The following is a 15,411-nucleotide window of genomic DNA, read 5'->3' on the forward strand; positions in this document are numbered from 1 at the left end:
AAAAAAAAAAAAAAAAAAAAGAACCCCTCACTCCTTTTATAGCACTTATTATCACTTGAAATTATATTATCTACTTAGTTATTTCCTTCATTCACAAAACAGTATTTAGTGAGCACTCACCATGTTTATGTTCAAGGTGCTCTTCTAGGAGCTGAGAAGACAGCAGTGAATAAGCAAAGATCCCTGCCCTCATGGAGGTCACATTCTTGCTCGTCACCCCACTTGAATCTAAGCTCCAGTCTGTCTGTGACCACCGGGTCCCCAGTGCCCAGAGCAGTGCCTTGGCACAGAGTAGGCATTCATACATATTTACCAAATGGCTGAAGCATCCCATCCGCCTGAGACCATCTGCTTCCCTGAGGACTCCCACCCAGAGTTCTTCCTAACAGATGGGTCTCTGACTGAGGGACCCAGAATGTCCGCTGTGTCCCTTTAGGCACAGCAATGGGGACAGTCAGCCTCCCATACCTGAGTTGGGTCCCTAACCCTGCGCCTGACTAACTGCCCTTCCTTTCTGCCCACCAAGGCACCCTGCAAGCTCCCCAGGTGGCCATGCAACGGGTAAGCATCTCACTGGGTCGTAAGAACACCTGGTCCACGTGGGGAGCGGACCAGGCAGTCAGCAGCAAGCAAGCCAGCTTCTCTCAACAAAGGGTGGCTGGACTCGAGACGCACGGATCATACTGCCTCCCTGGCTCAGTGTCCTGCCCTCAGTACTCACGTGAGACCTTCACCATCAACTAGCTAGCACGCCTCAAAGTGCTGTCAGCACTGGAACACACTGATTTTAAGGATATATTTTTGCCTCTTTCAACTGCCACAGATGCAAGACATTTACCTGCTATGATGAGTAATTAAGTTTCTTTCGGGGGAAAAAAGGAAGAACATTTGTTAACTGTGAAATCATCTGATCGCAAATAAAAATGAAGGTAATTGCGAAACACAGTTAATTTATCTTTCTAAAAAAATGGTAGCTGGACTGGTAGGAAGGAAAATGCAAATATCTTGAAGAACCACTCTGGAGGACTCAAAATCGGTATTTAAAATCCATGTTTCCAACCTATGTATTCACATCTCATTGTTAGCACAGAATTGCCCAGCTCTACATCTCAGAGCCAAATAGGATTACTCTGTATTTGCTCATTTTATTCCCTTGGAAGCATTCTCATATAAGCTTTCAGCAGGGCAGGATTCATTTCTCTGTCTGGGGGCCCAGCGAAGCCAAACAATGCACCTAAGATCCCACAATAAGCAGCGAAATAGGTACCAGAACCCAGATATGCCTATAGGCCCATCCCAGTGTCCTTCCCTCTCTAATAGAAAGGACAGTGTGGTTCTCTGAAAATCACATTCTACAGTTCACTGAAAACATGTCCCTTCACCGCAGCAGCAGGAAAAAAAACACACACACACATACATATTCACCAGTGGTTTAAGGTGCTGGAAAGACGCATTGGTCCTGGAGCTGTGGACAGAGAGAAGGTCTCACAAACTCTTCCAATAAATGCCACTCCTGCAATGACAAACATACAAGGCATCTGCTGTGAATCGGGCATCCTGTGGCCTCTCTCCAAGGAGGCCATCCAAATACCAATTGCCAGGCACCCTGTTTAGACTCAGAGCCTCCCTCCTCATCTTCCAGCCCCGCTTCCTTCTTACCCTGACTTCGCCTAGTAGAAACAGAATCTTCAGTTCACTGGTTGAAATGGTCCCCATTAGAATCAATGGATCTTGGACAGAAAGAGGCTCTAGAGATCATTTATAACAGATGTCGAGTGGGTCACATCTAGCCTACAGAGATATTATATTAATCTGCGGGATATGCCTAGAAATTTGAGCCAAAACTTAAAAATCAGAGATGTCACATAAAAACCCAGACTTCGGGCTTCTCTTTAAAAAAAAGAGGATCTGTCAAAATAGCCCATGTTCATGTCTGGAAATGATCAGCTGGTGCTAAGTAGCAGCTGCCCTTCACAGGCAGGCTTGGCTATTCCAATACGCCACAGTCCCTACCACTCCCTATCGTCACAGAGAAAAGCTGTGGCGATCATTGTCCTTGCGTTATTTTGTTCGGGGTACAGAAATATTTCCTTCCACCTCTGGTTCTAACGAAAGTAGGAACACAAAAAAGGGGCTGAGGTCTAAGAGGAAAAAAAAAATGGTATAGCACATATAGCAACTAAAGTTAGCAACCTCACTCCTGTAGACATCTGCAACCCCTGAACAAGAACAACACTCCCATTTCATACAAGTGTAAGCAGAAAACTTACCCACTCCCACAGTTAGAATTTGCTCTGCCTTTAGACCCTAGGTCCAATCCAGGACTCTTTTGCTATGCCCCATTGCACAGTAATCTTATATTACAAAGCAAAAAGCAAATTTTGTGTGTATACACACACACACACACATATGTGTGTGTTTCCCTCCAAGCTAGATACTCAATTCAAGGAACTACAGTTGAAGTATCCAACCTACTCTGTACTAAAATGCTTGCCATACCTTCATTTGCCAAAGAATATAAGAGTAAGTTATATCAGGTTCCCTAAGGGCTTGTTTCCTAATGTGACATTTTCAATAAAACGTTACTGCTTTAAGCACAGAAATAGTTCTCACAAATACCATAAATCCGCTACTTCAAAAGTGCTCAGTTAACGTTCCAAACTGTCTGAAACACTCCTTATGCTAGAAAAATGTCCTTTAATATGCATCTTGAATACAAGGCTATCAATAAGCTTACGTATAGGTATCAACGCTGTAATAAATGAACAATGTTCAACTACAAGGTCGTGGAGGGGTTATTTATATCGTCCCCTCAAAGCGTGTGTTGATTCATTCCCTCAGCAGATATTTACTGAACCCTATTACATGCCAGGCAGTGCACGAGGTGATGGATACACAAAGATGAACAGACCAGTCCTTGCCCCTAAGTAGCTCTGTCTGGGTAAGAGATCTAGACACTCAAAGACTTCTAAAACAACGGGTAAACATAAAGATCTGGGTAAGCACAGGTGCCGTGGGAGCCCTGAGCAGGGGCTCCTAGTGCAGCTGAGGTGAAGAGATGCTTCCCACCACGGACAGAGGCCTGAGGAAAGCCTAAAGCGGGGTGGGAGTGGAGCAGTCGGGGGGCGAACCGAGGGAAGGAAGGAATGACAGGGACAGTGTGGGTAAAAGCGAAAAATATGAACAGTCCCTCCCTCCGATTGAGTCTTGTCCAGATTTTGTATCACCTTATGGGTCTTAAAACCCCCCACCTTATGCCACCTGACCCAACATCTGCCGAGACTTGATGCACAAGCCCCACACGTGCACCCGTGGAAGCTGATCTTGCCAAGTGCCCATACCAACAATGCCACCAAGCCTTTGTGTCGGAACTGCCATCTTCCAGTAATTTGCCAAAATGACCAACACAAACGGAAAGAGGACGGGCACCCGCTACATGTTCTCTAGGCCTTTTAGAAAACATGGAGTTGTTCCTTTGGCCTCATACATGCGAATCTACAAGAAAGGTGATATTGTAGTTATCAAGGGAATGGGCACTGTTCAAAAAGGAATGCCCCACAAGTGTCCCCATGGCAAAACTGGGAGAGTCTACAATGTTACCCAGCATGCTGTTGGCATTGTTGTAAACAAGGGCAAGATTCTTGCCAAGAGAATTAATATGCGTATTGAGCATATTAAGCTCTCTAAGAGCCGAGACAGCTTCCTGAAACATGTGAAGGAAAATGGTCAGAAAAAGAAGGAAGCCAAAGAGAAAGGAACTTGGGTTCAGCTGAAGCGCCAGCCTGCTCTACCCAGAGAAGCACACTTCGTGAGCACCAATGAAAAGGAGCCTGAATTGTTGGAACCCATTCCCTATGAAGTCATGGCATGATAGGTGTAAAGAAAATAAAAGACCTGAACTGTTAAAAAAAAAAAAAAAAAAAAAAAAAAAAAGCCACCAATTCAGCCCTGCTGCCTGGCAATGCCCACCTTTCACATCCTCAGGGCAACAAATACTGTGCCAGAGTCTGCAGGACCCAAGAAACATGGGGGTAGAAACACTGAGCCTTCCAGTATTTCCAGAACTTCCATGATGTCTAAGACGAGAGTAAACAGATTTTTTTTCCTGTGCCATCACAGGACGGTCCTGCCTCCATCTCAGGATCTGGATTTCTACAGACAGAATCTACTATGTGGCCGAGCCTCAAGCAGCAAGTTTTGTGAGAAAGTGTTCCAGAATATCTGCCCATCAAAACGCCCAGGTGGAGCTCCCCTTTTCTTCACAGACAAAAAAGGGAGGAGCCGCCAGCCCTGATCTAGGCTGAGGCAAAGCCAAGGGGCAGCATCTCTGAAAGACAAGCGTTAGGAAAGGGGCATAAAGAGGAGTGAAGACCAAATATATGGCCATGGTTAGGGTTCAGGGTCAAGGTCAGTTCGAGAAAATAAGGAAGCATCCCTGGATCTTAACTGGTGGGTAGGTTCCCAAATCTGGCTGAAAATTAGAATCACCTGGAAAACTAGAACAGTTTCTTGGGCCTCAGACCCATTAAATCTGAATTTCTGGTTTGGAGGCACAGGAACTATTCAGGTGATTGTGATGCCTAGACTCTGATACTCATTTGGAAAAGGGTATCTTTCACCCTTTTCCAGAACACTCTTTCACCCTCCAGAACAATTTCAACGTTATTAGTTCAGCATCTTTCCAGCAGGATTCAAGGATCCAGGCTTTGGGGGAGTTGCACATCCTTAGTATGTTTACCCACTCCCTAAATCACACTGTCACAACCATCACTTTACTCCTTTTTATTTTAAATAAAAATAGAAGGCCAGCAGCCAGGATGGCAACTGGGTAAGTGAAGCCAGCCTCCCTCTCTGCCCTTGTCGCTATATATCATGACCCAACGCCGGGGCCTCCAGATGATCTACTGGAGTTGTCCAGTCTCAGCAGATCTGAGCCCTTGTACACCTGTGTAGGCAAACCCTGGTAGAGCAAAGGGTCGGGGAGCATCTGGTCACCAAGGTGGCCTTTGAGGAACCGCTCCAAGGCACACAGCACTCTGATCAGATCCTTACTGCCCACCAAAGAGCAGGACACTGCAGATCAATGCAATGCTTGGAAACCTGCCAAGCCAGCCGAGCACTTCTATTCCCAGATTTCCACTTGTGGTCAAGAAACGACCTGAGCAATCTCGAGCAAAGAATGGCAAAGTAAGTTCTGTGTACCACAAGGATGACAGGTCGGAGTAAGCCGGTTCCCTGAATGGACCAGCCTCCAGAGATCTCTTCCCCGACATCACCAGATGCTACTAGGTGACCTTCAGACAGCCCAGCACCAGAGAAACCCATGGCTGACCAAGGTCAGCCTTCCTGACTGCAAGGCCGAGCAGCAATCCATAGTATCCTTCACGAGAACAAGGAGACACTCAAGCCTCCCCTTCAACCTAAGGGCTCTCCACTTCAGCCATAATGCAAATTTGGAAGAGCACAGGTGAGGCAGGAAGCCTAGGAAAAGCACAAGATATTAATTTATCCCTTCTGGGGAGAAAAGCAGTCCAATATTTCTTGCAGTACCATTATATCCTGGCCTAAAACAAGACCATTCTCTGACCCAACCCTCCAACAGATGTCACAAGAGTTGTTCAAGGCCCTGCCAAACACCCTGAACCATCACCTTCCTCATCTACATCCCCATCTCTAGCCTATCCCAAGAACACAGAACAATCCTGGATGTTGTGAAAGTCACCTTAGCCACCTTCATTCCTACTCAACATCAATCCAACAATCCAACCAGCTCTGGACCAATGGGAGCCTCTCTGGATACATGTTCTCCTAACTACCATGTCTCTCTCCTTCAGAGCACAAATCACTTATTTTTACATTGTTTTCCTACTAACCTATATGTATGGACAAGGATCATGTCAACATTCGTTTTGTCTTTTTGTTGTTGTTTAACCTCTTTTGTTTGCTTGACTTATGATCACTGTATCCCAATAGTGACTTCAAACCCTCTAGGTTCCTTCAAAATATACCGCAAATTTCATACCTCCCAGCTAAAAGATGACCAAGTCAACCCATTCCCTAACTACTCAGTCTTACCACTGGCCTCTGGAATCTAAGCATCCACTAATTGGTCCACTAATTTAGTGGACTATGAAGGACCCTGCTCAGAAGGCTAGTCTAGTACTGGTAAAGCACTGATCCAGTTGGACTCCCAAGGTCAGGTTCACCTGCAAAGGCCAAAGTCAGCATGGAAAAGTCTACCAGGTGATGAGGAGAGAAGAAGAGAGTCAAGATGTGTAATCTGAGGTTCCTAGTCGACCCTAACCAGGGTCTGACACTAACGCTCAACCTGATGTTCAAAGCACCTGTACTCTGCCTGGTTTCTATCTCACCGGGAATCTGATAATTCTAGTTATGAGGCATGACATGACATAACTTCAAATTTCTGGGACTGTTTGATGCCAGAGCTGTTTCCTATTACTCTTCAGCTCCTAGAAACTTCTGGGTCCCTGACCATTCCCTGGACTTCTGGTTTCATTCCCTGTCCCAACCCCTGCTACTCTGTGTGTGCCCTAACTCCACCTAACTACGCGACCTTGATGCATCCTGCCCATGGCATTCACCTAGCTCCTGGCTCTGCCCCCTCCGCACACACCCCCGCCCCCCAAAGCCTGGCACATAGGAATGTCTGCTGAAGGTAACTCGACCTTACCTACCTGCTCTCCTGCCTCTTAGACTTGGCCCCTCTCTCCTTGTTCTGAGTCCAAGGCCCAACTTTCTTCCCAAGCTCATGGGAGACTCCCCTCCCTCACAAATTCCAACTCCTCCATCAACAAACCCAGACAGTCCAGGGGAGAAAAATCAATCCCCAGCTGGCCTTGAGGCTGACCAATTTGGGAAGAAAACAACTCACAATAATTATCTTTCCTGTTTGTGCAGTTTTTAAAAATCACACTGCCTTTAATGCTTTAACATGACTTCACTCATGTTTTGACCTTGGAAAGCACTTCCCTATTTCTCACAGCAAATCCCACTGGGGCCGGGGCCAGACCCAGTGCCATATCCTCAGGACCTGAACACTACTGAAGTTTCCAAGATGCTCAATGCCCAGGTGGCTCCTATGTCCAAACCCCACTCACCTCTAGTCCCACTGCCCCGCTGTCCCCCTTTCCCACCCGTTGGCAGAAGAAAGTGGATCTTTGGGATCTTTTTATAGTTCTCCCACCTACTCCACAAATTCAGTAGGAGGCAGAATGAAGTTTCCAAGTTCTCTGAATGACATAAAGCTCTTAAAGTAGAATAAAATTAGTTGAAAAATGATTTTTATCTCCTTAAAAAAAAAAAAAAAAAGGACACCTACTTTAAATGATTCACAGTGACTCCATACTTTCTTCCACTGGAATATGTTTTTCTTCCTCCCAAAGGTGGTCGTACCCTCCTTTCTCCCCATCCAGTCCTAAAACAAGATACCTCCTCAGGATTCCTGTTCTGATTTGGGGGCCCCCAAGAAAAAAAAATTTTTTTTAAACTGAAGTACAGTTGATTTACTAACACAACATTTTGTGTTAGTTTCAGGTGTACAGCAGTGATTCAGTTATACATATATTCTTTTGTAGATTCTTTTCCCTTTATAGGTTATTACAAAGTATTGAATATAGTTCCCTGTGCTATATAGTAGGTCCTTGTTGGTTACCTATTTTATATATACTAGTGTATATATGTTAATCCTAAACTCCTAATTTATTCCTCCCAGAAACATGGGACACTTCACGAATTTGTGTCACCCTTGTGCAGGGGCCACGCTAATCTTCTCTATATCATTCCAATTTTCTCGTGCTGAAGCAAGCACGAGAAAATCTTGACGATAAACAAGTCAGGCAATATTCCTGTCCCCTGGATGGGATAAATAAGATAAGTACAGATTGAAAGTAGTTTTTGCTGGTGGCACTAAAGTTAGGTAGTCAGGGCTGGCCTCAGTTAAGAAATGCTATTTGATCTGAGCTGTCCCTGGTGAGAATACCCCAGCCATGGCAAGAGACAGGGAAAGAGCTCTGCAGGTAGAGAGAGGAGCAAATGCAGAGACTCTCGGGGGAGGAGCCTCGGAGCCACCTACAGGGGCTACTCTTCCAACTCATCTCCAATACCCCAGCTTCCCACTGCAGCCTCCATCACCGCCAATCAGCTCCTAGCTCAGCTGTGTGGCCCCACCAGGCCTAAAGTCAAAGCCTTTGCTCAGGCCGCTCCCTCTGCTGCCTCGGTACCTGTTAGCTCCCTCTTGTCCCTCAAGGCCCCCGTGGTTGGGCCCAGTGCCTTTCCCCTCTATCCCACAATCATGATATATTCTGAAGCCCTGTCTTCTGTCTGGTTCCCCCAACTGACTGTTCCTTGATCACTGGGGTCCAATCTAACTCATCCCTGTTGGCCCGGAACCTGACACATAGGTGGTGCTCAGAAAAGGTGCACTAACTTGAAGTGCCGCACGTGCGCGCACAAGTGAGCACATATATAAACTGGTGAAATCGGCATGAGGACTGCACATTGCAGAAGTGCCCATTTCCTGGTTTGGATGCTGTACTAGTTCTGTAAGATGCCACTACTGGCGGAGGCTGAGGGAAGGATACACAGGACCCTGTGTCTTTTGGCGGTGGGGCAAATTCCTAGGAGTCTATTTCTAAGGTTAAAACTTCTTTTAAAAGCCCAAAGATTTTACCTTTTAAATACTCTGATTTGTGGCTTCTCCTTAATAATAGCAAGATCTGGTGACATTGAGCCTCCAGGCCAGCAGTTGGATGGGGCCGGGCAGTAGCTGTTCCCGCTTACATAGCCATGGCTCTCAGATTCCTCTCCCGAAACACCAAGGCCAAGTGTCCGTTGCTATTTATCATGGTGCCTGCAGTGCTTTTTCTCTTAGAAATATTGCTCTACCAAGAGTAGGAAAATGAAAGACCAAGAGGGTCTTGTATTTCCAGAAAAAAGGGAGACGGCCACATTTTTGTGAAAGTGAAAAACATTCCTGTGAGTTTCGATTTGAAATCCCCTACCCTTCACGCATGTTACCTGCTCGGCCTGAGGCATTTGAGGTTTGGACCCTGGACTGTAACTCTTTAAGACCAAATTTTTTACTCTAAGTCAGCAAATAAATTTTAAAACCAAACCACTGGAAAAGAACACAGCTTAAGCACACAGTAACCCATTCTGCCCTAAATATTTTGGTTCTTTCGTCTCACCTTTCCTGAGAACACAGGATCCTGCTATCGGCCACCAAAAGAGAAGGTGCCACCCCTTATGCATGATCACATCCAGATAAATAAGCAAGATCTTGTTTTTCCACTGAAACTGCAGTTCTGTTTAGCAGGGGAGGGAAAAGGCCCTCAGGGCATGCCTTCCCCGACCTTTCCCTTCACACCACTACCATCACCACCACCCCCCAAAAGGAACGTGCTTGGAATGCAAGTGTCCCCGAAAGGGGGTGAGGCCAAGGCACAGGACGCTGCTGAACTGCCCAGTGCTGAACTGCCCAGTGAACTGCCCAGTGAATGATTGGAAACAGTGTTTCCAATCAGGCTACAGAGAATCACCTGGGGCTCTAGACGATGCTCCTCAGGTGACACTCTTGCAGACGGCCCAGGACTGATTCATCCTGTGGCGTTTGGAAACCATTAATTTAGAAAACTGTGACCCCCTTGCTACCCTGGGCAGTCAGCCAAAACATACCTCTCCAGCCAAGAGATGCCAAAGCTGTGCAGTCCTGTAAGGCAGCCACTAGCCACACGTGGTCACTGAGCCCTTGCAATGTGACTGGTGTGACTTGAGATGTACTGTAAGGGGAACATACACACTGGATTTTAAAGACTTGGTATGGAAAAAAAACGTAAAATAGCTCAATGATTTTTTTTTAAAATACTGATTATATATTGAAATAATATTTTAGATATACTGGGTTTAAAATATATAGTTAAAATTAATTTCATTTCTTTTTACCTTTTTAAGTGTGGCTACTAGAAAAACCTTAAATGACATATGTGGCTCACATCTATTACACAGCCACGCTTGAGGAGACACTCAACATTCTAGGGTGGGCGTTAACAATCCTAATGGAAAAACATGAGGACGCTGGTCAGGCCTGTCACCTACCACGTGCATGATCCTCAGCAGGCTCTTGATCTCTTGGAAGCTCAGTTCCTCCCAGACACGGGCATGAGAACACCCAGCACGCTGGGCCGAGGGCAGCATAATCAGTAACTGGAAGAACCAGGCTGACATCTTCCCGAAGCTGGTACTCAACACCCGTGACCTTCCTCGCCCTCCTCCTTCCCTGACTGCTTGAAGTCCGTAAAATTTGAACCCAGGATCTCCTGGCATCAAATTTACTAACCACAGTGTGCAGAACTGGGCCGTGACTACAGATGGACGGCACAGAGGGTCTCCATCCAGAGGGTACAAAGGAATCACCTGAGGAGCCCTAACCCCGCCCCCCCCCCAACCAGGGACTCTGACTGTCCACTTGGTGTGGGACCAGGTAGGCACATTGCTCATAAGAACCTTGGAACGTTCTGGTGCCCAGGGCCTAGGATTCCCTCTGAGAAACTGACATGGCTGAGGAACTGTGACCAAAACCATTAGGGCTGCCTTGGGACTTCCCCAGCCTACAGTCAGCAGGCCAGCCTGAACAAGGCAGGTGTGGCTCATGGAGAGGCCAGGAGCTGACCAGGGCCCTTCCCCAGCAGAGGGCTACTTTCCTGACATCTTGTAAAGCTAGGTGGGAAATGACTGTCTGCCCTGGATGTTGTTTCAAAAGGTGGCTGACACTTCCTACCTTCACACAAGGCCCCTTAAGAGGATCTAAAAGTAAAATTTCAAAGTACTTGGCAATTGGGCTGAAAAGACTAGGCTGCTTGGCACTCCCACCAGCAACATACAAGAGGGTCCAGGACAGGTCCTCTTTCTGCCCTTGCCTGGTACCCAAAACACCAACGCTTGCCTGAACTTTCTGGATGTCAGGCCAATCCTTCAGGCTCTTCTGCAGAAGTGTTTCTCCTGCTTTCCAAGGAGCCCAGAAAGAGGCCAGGACTTCCATGGACAGACCTGCAAGTTCCAGTAGCCTGTTTATTCTTCTGGGGCCTTCAACCAGTGGAAGAAGTCATCTTACCAAACACGAATGCTAGATAGGCAGAGTGCACAGATCAATCCAACCCCAGGAGGCACACCGGCAGAAGACAGAACTTTATCTCGACCAGTCATTGCTCCTTCCCTTGGATTTAAAACCTTCTCTGTGCTAAGCCACCCATCTCAAATCAGTACAAAAGAGCAATTTCCTGGAGAACAAAAATTTAAATATCCTTCCCAGTATTTCTGTCAGTAAAATATGATCACGAAACTCAACCTATTCTTCCTTCTTAGGGCAAATCTATGAAAAAAAATACAATGTGAACGGATCACTACATTTTCTCCACCGAGTCTGAACTGCCTCATATTTTTTTGGAAATTGGGTACAAAGTGAATAAGTACCAAATCTGAGAACTCCAATATATTTTTTATTTTTAATGCAGGAAAATGATCTGGGGTTTGTTCATAGTAATACAAACTACAAGCTGACTCTGGCGCACCAGCCCTGGGCCCCTGGACCCCAACCACAGAGTATTCTTCCAAACCCCCCCCCCCCCCACACCAGAAGTCTGCTTCTCGCATTCTTCTGCCCCACAGTTGGCCTCTGTCTCCCAGCTAGAACATGCCAGAGTAGCATGAACATAACTGAGTCCCCATGTAGCCCTGTCTTCACTTGGGAGCCATGTAAGCAAACAATCCAGCCCAAACATAAAACGCAAAATGTTACTGATCTCTTGAACACCAATGGGAAGGAATTCTTTTTTTTTTTTTGCGGTACGCGGGCCTCTCACTGTCGGGGCCTCTCCTGTTGCGGAGTACAGGCTCCAAACGCGCAGGCTCAGCGGCCACGGCTCACGGGCCCAGCCGCTCCGCGGCATGTGGGATCCTCCCAGACCAGGGCACGAACCCGTGTCCCCTGCATTGGCAGGCACACACTCAACCACTGCGCCACCAGGGAAGCCCAGGAATTAAATTCTTAATGCATTGGGAGCTGTCTTTAAAACCTTTGCTATCCCATACAGAGAGAGCAGCTATCCCTCTAAAGGCTCTTCTCTTCATCTTCCCACTCTCCCCAACTCCCAGCTCATACACACTTTCCCTCTCCTTTCCTTTAGCCTCTGTTCCTTCTTCTCACACACAAGTATTGGGTCTTTTCAGATATAAATACAGCCCCTCCTTACCTGCATTCACATATCCACACTCACACAAACTCTGACCGGCCCTCCAGCTCATCCTCCACTCATTGCCTCTATATAGAAAAGGACCAGGAACTGAGCTAACCAAGAGAGAATTCTCCTTAAAAGGTAGGGTAACTGGGAAAGCTGAGTAATAGACAACAATTATGTTTAACAGAGAGAAGAGGAGAAAGTCTATAAACACGGTGCCATGTGGCAAAGGGATAGAGTTAAATGTCACCACTCAGATCAGAAAAGATGCTCTTTATACCCAGATTATACCGCTGCTGGAGAGACAGCCCCAGCACAGCCATGAAGAAGCCAACACATCTCGGCTTCCAAAAGCTTCCGGTAACACACTGGCTGTGTATATCCATCACTACATTAATGGGATAAAGTAGTATATGGAGAGGGCTATTTCCTAGGTCTCTGTCCACAGCAGAGATTCATCCTGGTGCTTGGAGAAGTCACAATGATCTGAATATGTGGAACAGTGGGCCTAGCACCATAAAGGACTTCTGAGATGGCTCTGCTTATGCAATGGCCTTGTTCCTTTGTTCATCACACACAGGGACAGTGAGGAGGAAGAGGGAGAAACTATGATGAGAATGACCCAGCCTCTACTTTCAAGGAAGCAAGTACAGGCCATAAGAGCCATACAAGGTAAAAACTGATGAAAAGTTATGTCTGCTTGTGAAGGAAGTTAAGAGGAGAGATAAGGGACAGCTGCAGGGCACAAGTGAAAGAATGCCAAACTGATTCACTTTGTTATAAAGCAGAAACTAACATACCATTGTAAAGCAATTATACTCAAATAAAGATGTTTAAAAAAAGAATGCCAACCTACATGCTGGCTCTACCAAGAATGGCCTTAGGCAAGTTGCTATTCCTCTCTGAGCCTATTTCCATGCCTGTAAAATGAGAAGGCTGGCCATAGGTGATCAGAGTTCCTCTCCAGCACTGACATTCCACAGCTCTCTGATTTTAAGGATACCTGCAGTGGGGGTCATGAACAGGTGGAGAACAGAATAGAAAGGCAGACAGGAGGAGTACAAACGATCCGAAAATCTTAATTATGATGATCACTATCGCTCTATGAAAATACTCACTGTACCTTCTAAAGCTACAGTTGTCAAGTGTGGCCAGACTTACAGGTAGGTTTCTGGCCCATTAATCTTAATACCAGAACAACATGCACAGTGTACTTGGAGCAGGCCATTTGCTTATGAAGACACATTAAGGGCAGGGCCTTCCTCCCACAGTGCTGACACCCTTCCTCATCCTAATGAAGGCCAGAGTTCAAACTCCCTGGTTTGCAAATGAGCAGAGAGACTCGGAGAGCCTGAATGACCCCCCAAGTCACACAGCTTGGACGGGCAGAACCAGGGGGGAAGCCCAGATTGTCTGACTCCCCACCTGCTGATAAATACAGATGAGATAACTGTGTGGGAGCCCTGCAAAGCTTGGACACTTAGAAACTCCACGCAGATGCACCTAACTGGTCCAAAAGGATGGGGGAGGATTCTGTAAAAGGGGAGCCAAGAGCAGCCTCCCCTTCCTCCACCACCTTGACAAGCAGGTTCATCACCAGCTCTGGGGGTTGGTATCTACCTAATACCCCGTTACATGTACACGTTCCCATCTTTAAGCAATGCAGGTGGTGGCCTGTACTCTAGAACTGAGTACAGGCCTGTACTCCAGGTCCTGGGGTGCAACTGAAATCCTATGTAAAGACCCAACCACTTTCTAAATGCATATCCACAGGGAAGTCATTAAACATCTCAGGGCTTCAGTTTCCTCATTTGTAGAATAGGGATAACAACACTCCACACCTCATAGGGTTATGAGGAAGATTAAAAGAGGTAATACATGTAAGTGCTTAGCACAATGCCTACAACATAAATGTTATTATCACTGCACTTTTTCTGGGGAAGGGTCCAGACACCTGGGATGCACGGGCTCGGTCGCAGTGCCAGAAGCCCTCCTCCTGCACCCTGATGGGCCCGGATAGAGTGCGTTTATTCCTGAATGTGTGGCAATTGGAGGTGGGATCTGGTTCTGTCCTTTTTAATTTCCCACTGTTAGGGTGGGGTCTTAAGGGATCCAAGGAGGCATTTCTCAGCCACAGAAATGCCTATTTAGTGCCTCCAGTGCAATTCACCAGAGTTCTTTTTCTCCTGCTCTCCAGCAGAGGAAGCCTCAAACCCCTTCCTTCTGGAACAGTGAGGATGCTAGAGGAGGTGCTTCCCTTCCCACAGGATGACCTCAGTTCCATTCCAAGGATAGCATGTGGAACGTGGTCTACGTTAACTTTTATTGGGTCATAGATCCCTTTGAGAATCTAATGAAAACTTTGTGGATTCTTCCCCTACTGGGGAACCGTGAAGAGAGAATCAACTAATTCCAGGTACACAACAAGGTGATGTGTTGGGATGTGAAGAAGATCTGAAGCTGAGGTCTTGGTCTGTAAAGAAAGGATTAAAGAGGAAAGAGAGTAAAGGAAGGTGTAAGAGATGGGAAGCAACTCAAGTCCTGGCTTTGCTGTTCTTTGGCCTCATGACCTTGGACAAATTACTCAACCTCTGAGTCTCAGCTTCCCCATCAGTAAAATGCGGGGGCTAATTAACAGTCCTTGCTTCACAGAGGAAGAATTATGAGGGTCAAATGAGATCATCTATGTAGACATTTAACATGTATCCGGTACACCTTAAGCACGAACTCAACTGATAACCAGCTATTATTACCATGACGAGGATGATGAAGGATGAGGCAGAAAAAGGTTAGCACAGCCATGAAGCCTTACTGTACTACTGGTTTTGTGGTTTTTTAGATGTTGCATTTAAAAACAAAATCAAGGCAGGTTTGTTGGGGAGAAATACCAGTACCAGAGGGAATACAGGGTCTTGAGCCCAAAATACAGAAGAACTCTAACTGCAGAACCCCAACCTTGGGTCCTCAGCTCAGAAAGTCCCACCTTAGGTAGCAATGAAGGTGGAGAACATAGATGAGTGCCTAACGAAGGGCCAACTCAAATATCACATGTCTCTACTCTCAGCTGGGACAGCATCAACTCCATAAAGTAACCCAGTAACTCTCCAATAGGCAGTTAGTCTTTGACTGATCAACAATGGAGGAATTACTATTTAACAAA

The 15,411-nt window shown here is 46.4% G+C and overlaps 1 protein-coding gene and 2 pseudogenes across 13 annotated transcripts in view; 1 reads left to right on the top strand and 2 right to left on the bottom strand.

The window, feature by feature from the left end:
- Positions 1-15,411, bottom strand: part of SORBS1 (sorbin and SH3 domain containing 1) — a 239,256-nt gene that overhangs the window by 168,705 nt on the left and 55,140 nt on the right. For 9 of the 13 annotated variants that reach the window (XM_029245045.1, XM_029245044.1, XM_029245047.1 and 6 more), the window contains exon 1: positions 12,267-13,706. The exons of 2 other annotated variants lie outside the window; for them this stretch is intronic. In XM_029245045.1, the coding sequence (XP_029100878.1) occupies positions 12,267-12,318 (52 nt within the window). In that variant the 5' untranslated portion in view covers positions 12,319-13,706. Of the gene's footprint in view, positions 1-1,417; positions 1,514-12,266; positions 13,707-15,411 lie in introns of those variants that run through there. 2 more of the 13 variants (XM_029245035.1, XM_029245036.1) reach the window with 2 other exon arrangements.
- LOC114908666 lies at positions 1,958-3,894 on the top strand (annotated as a pseudogene).
- Positions 7,731-7,828, bottom strand: LOC114883499 (annotated as a pseudogene).

The sequence above is a fragment of the Monodon monoceros genome, unplaced genomic scaffold (assembly GCF_005190385.1).
Source record: "Monodon monoceros isolate NGI ecotype Baffin Bay Population unplaced genomic scaffold, NGI_Narwhal_1 Super_Scaffold_4, whole genome shotgun sequence".
Lineage (NCBI taxonomy): Eukaryota > Metazoa > Chordata > Mammalia > Artiodactyla > Monodontidae > Monodon > Monodon monoceros.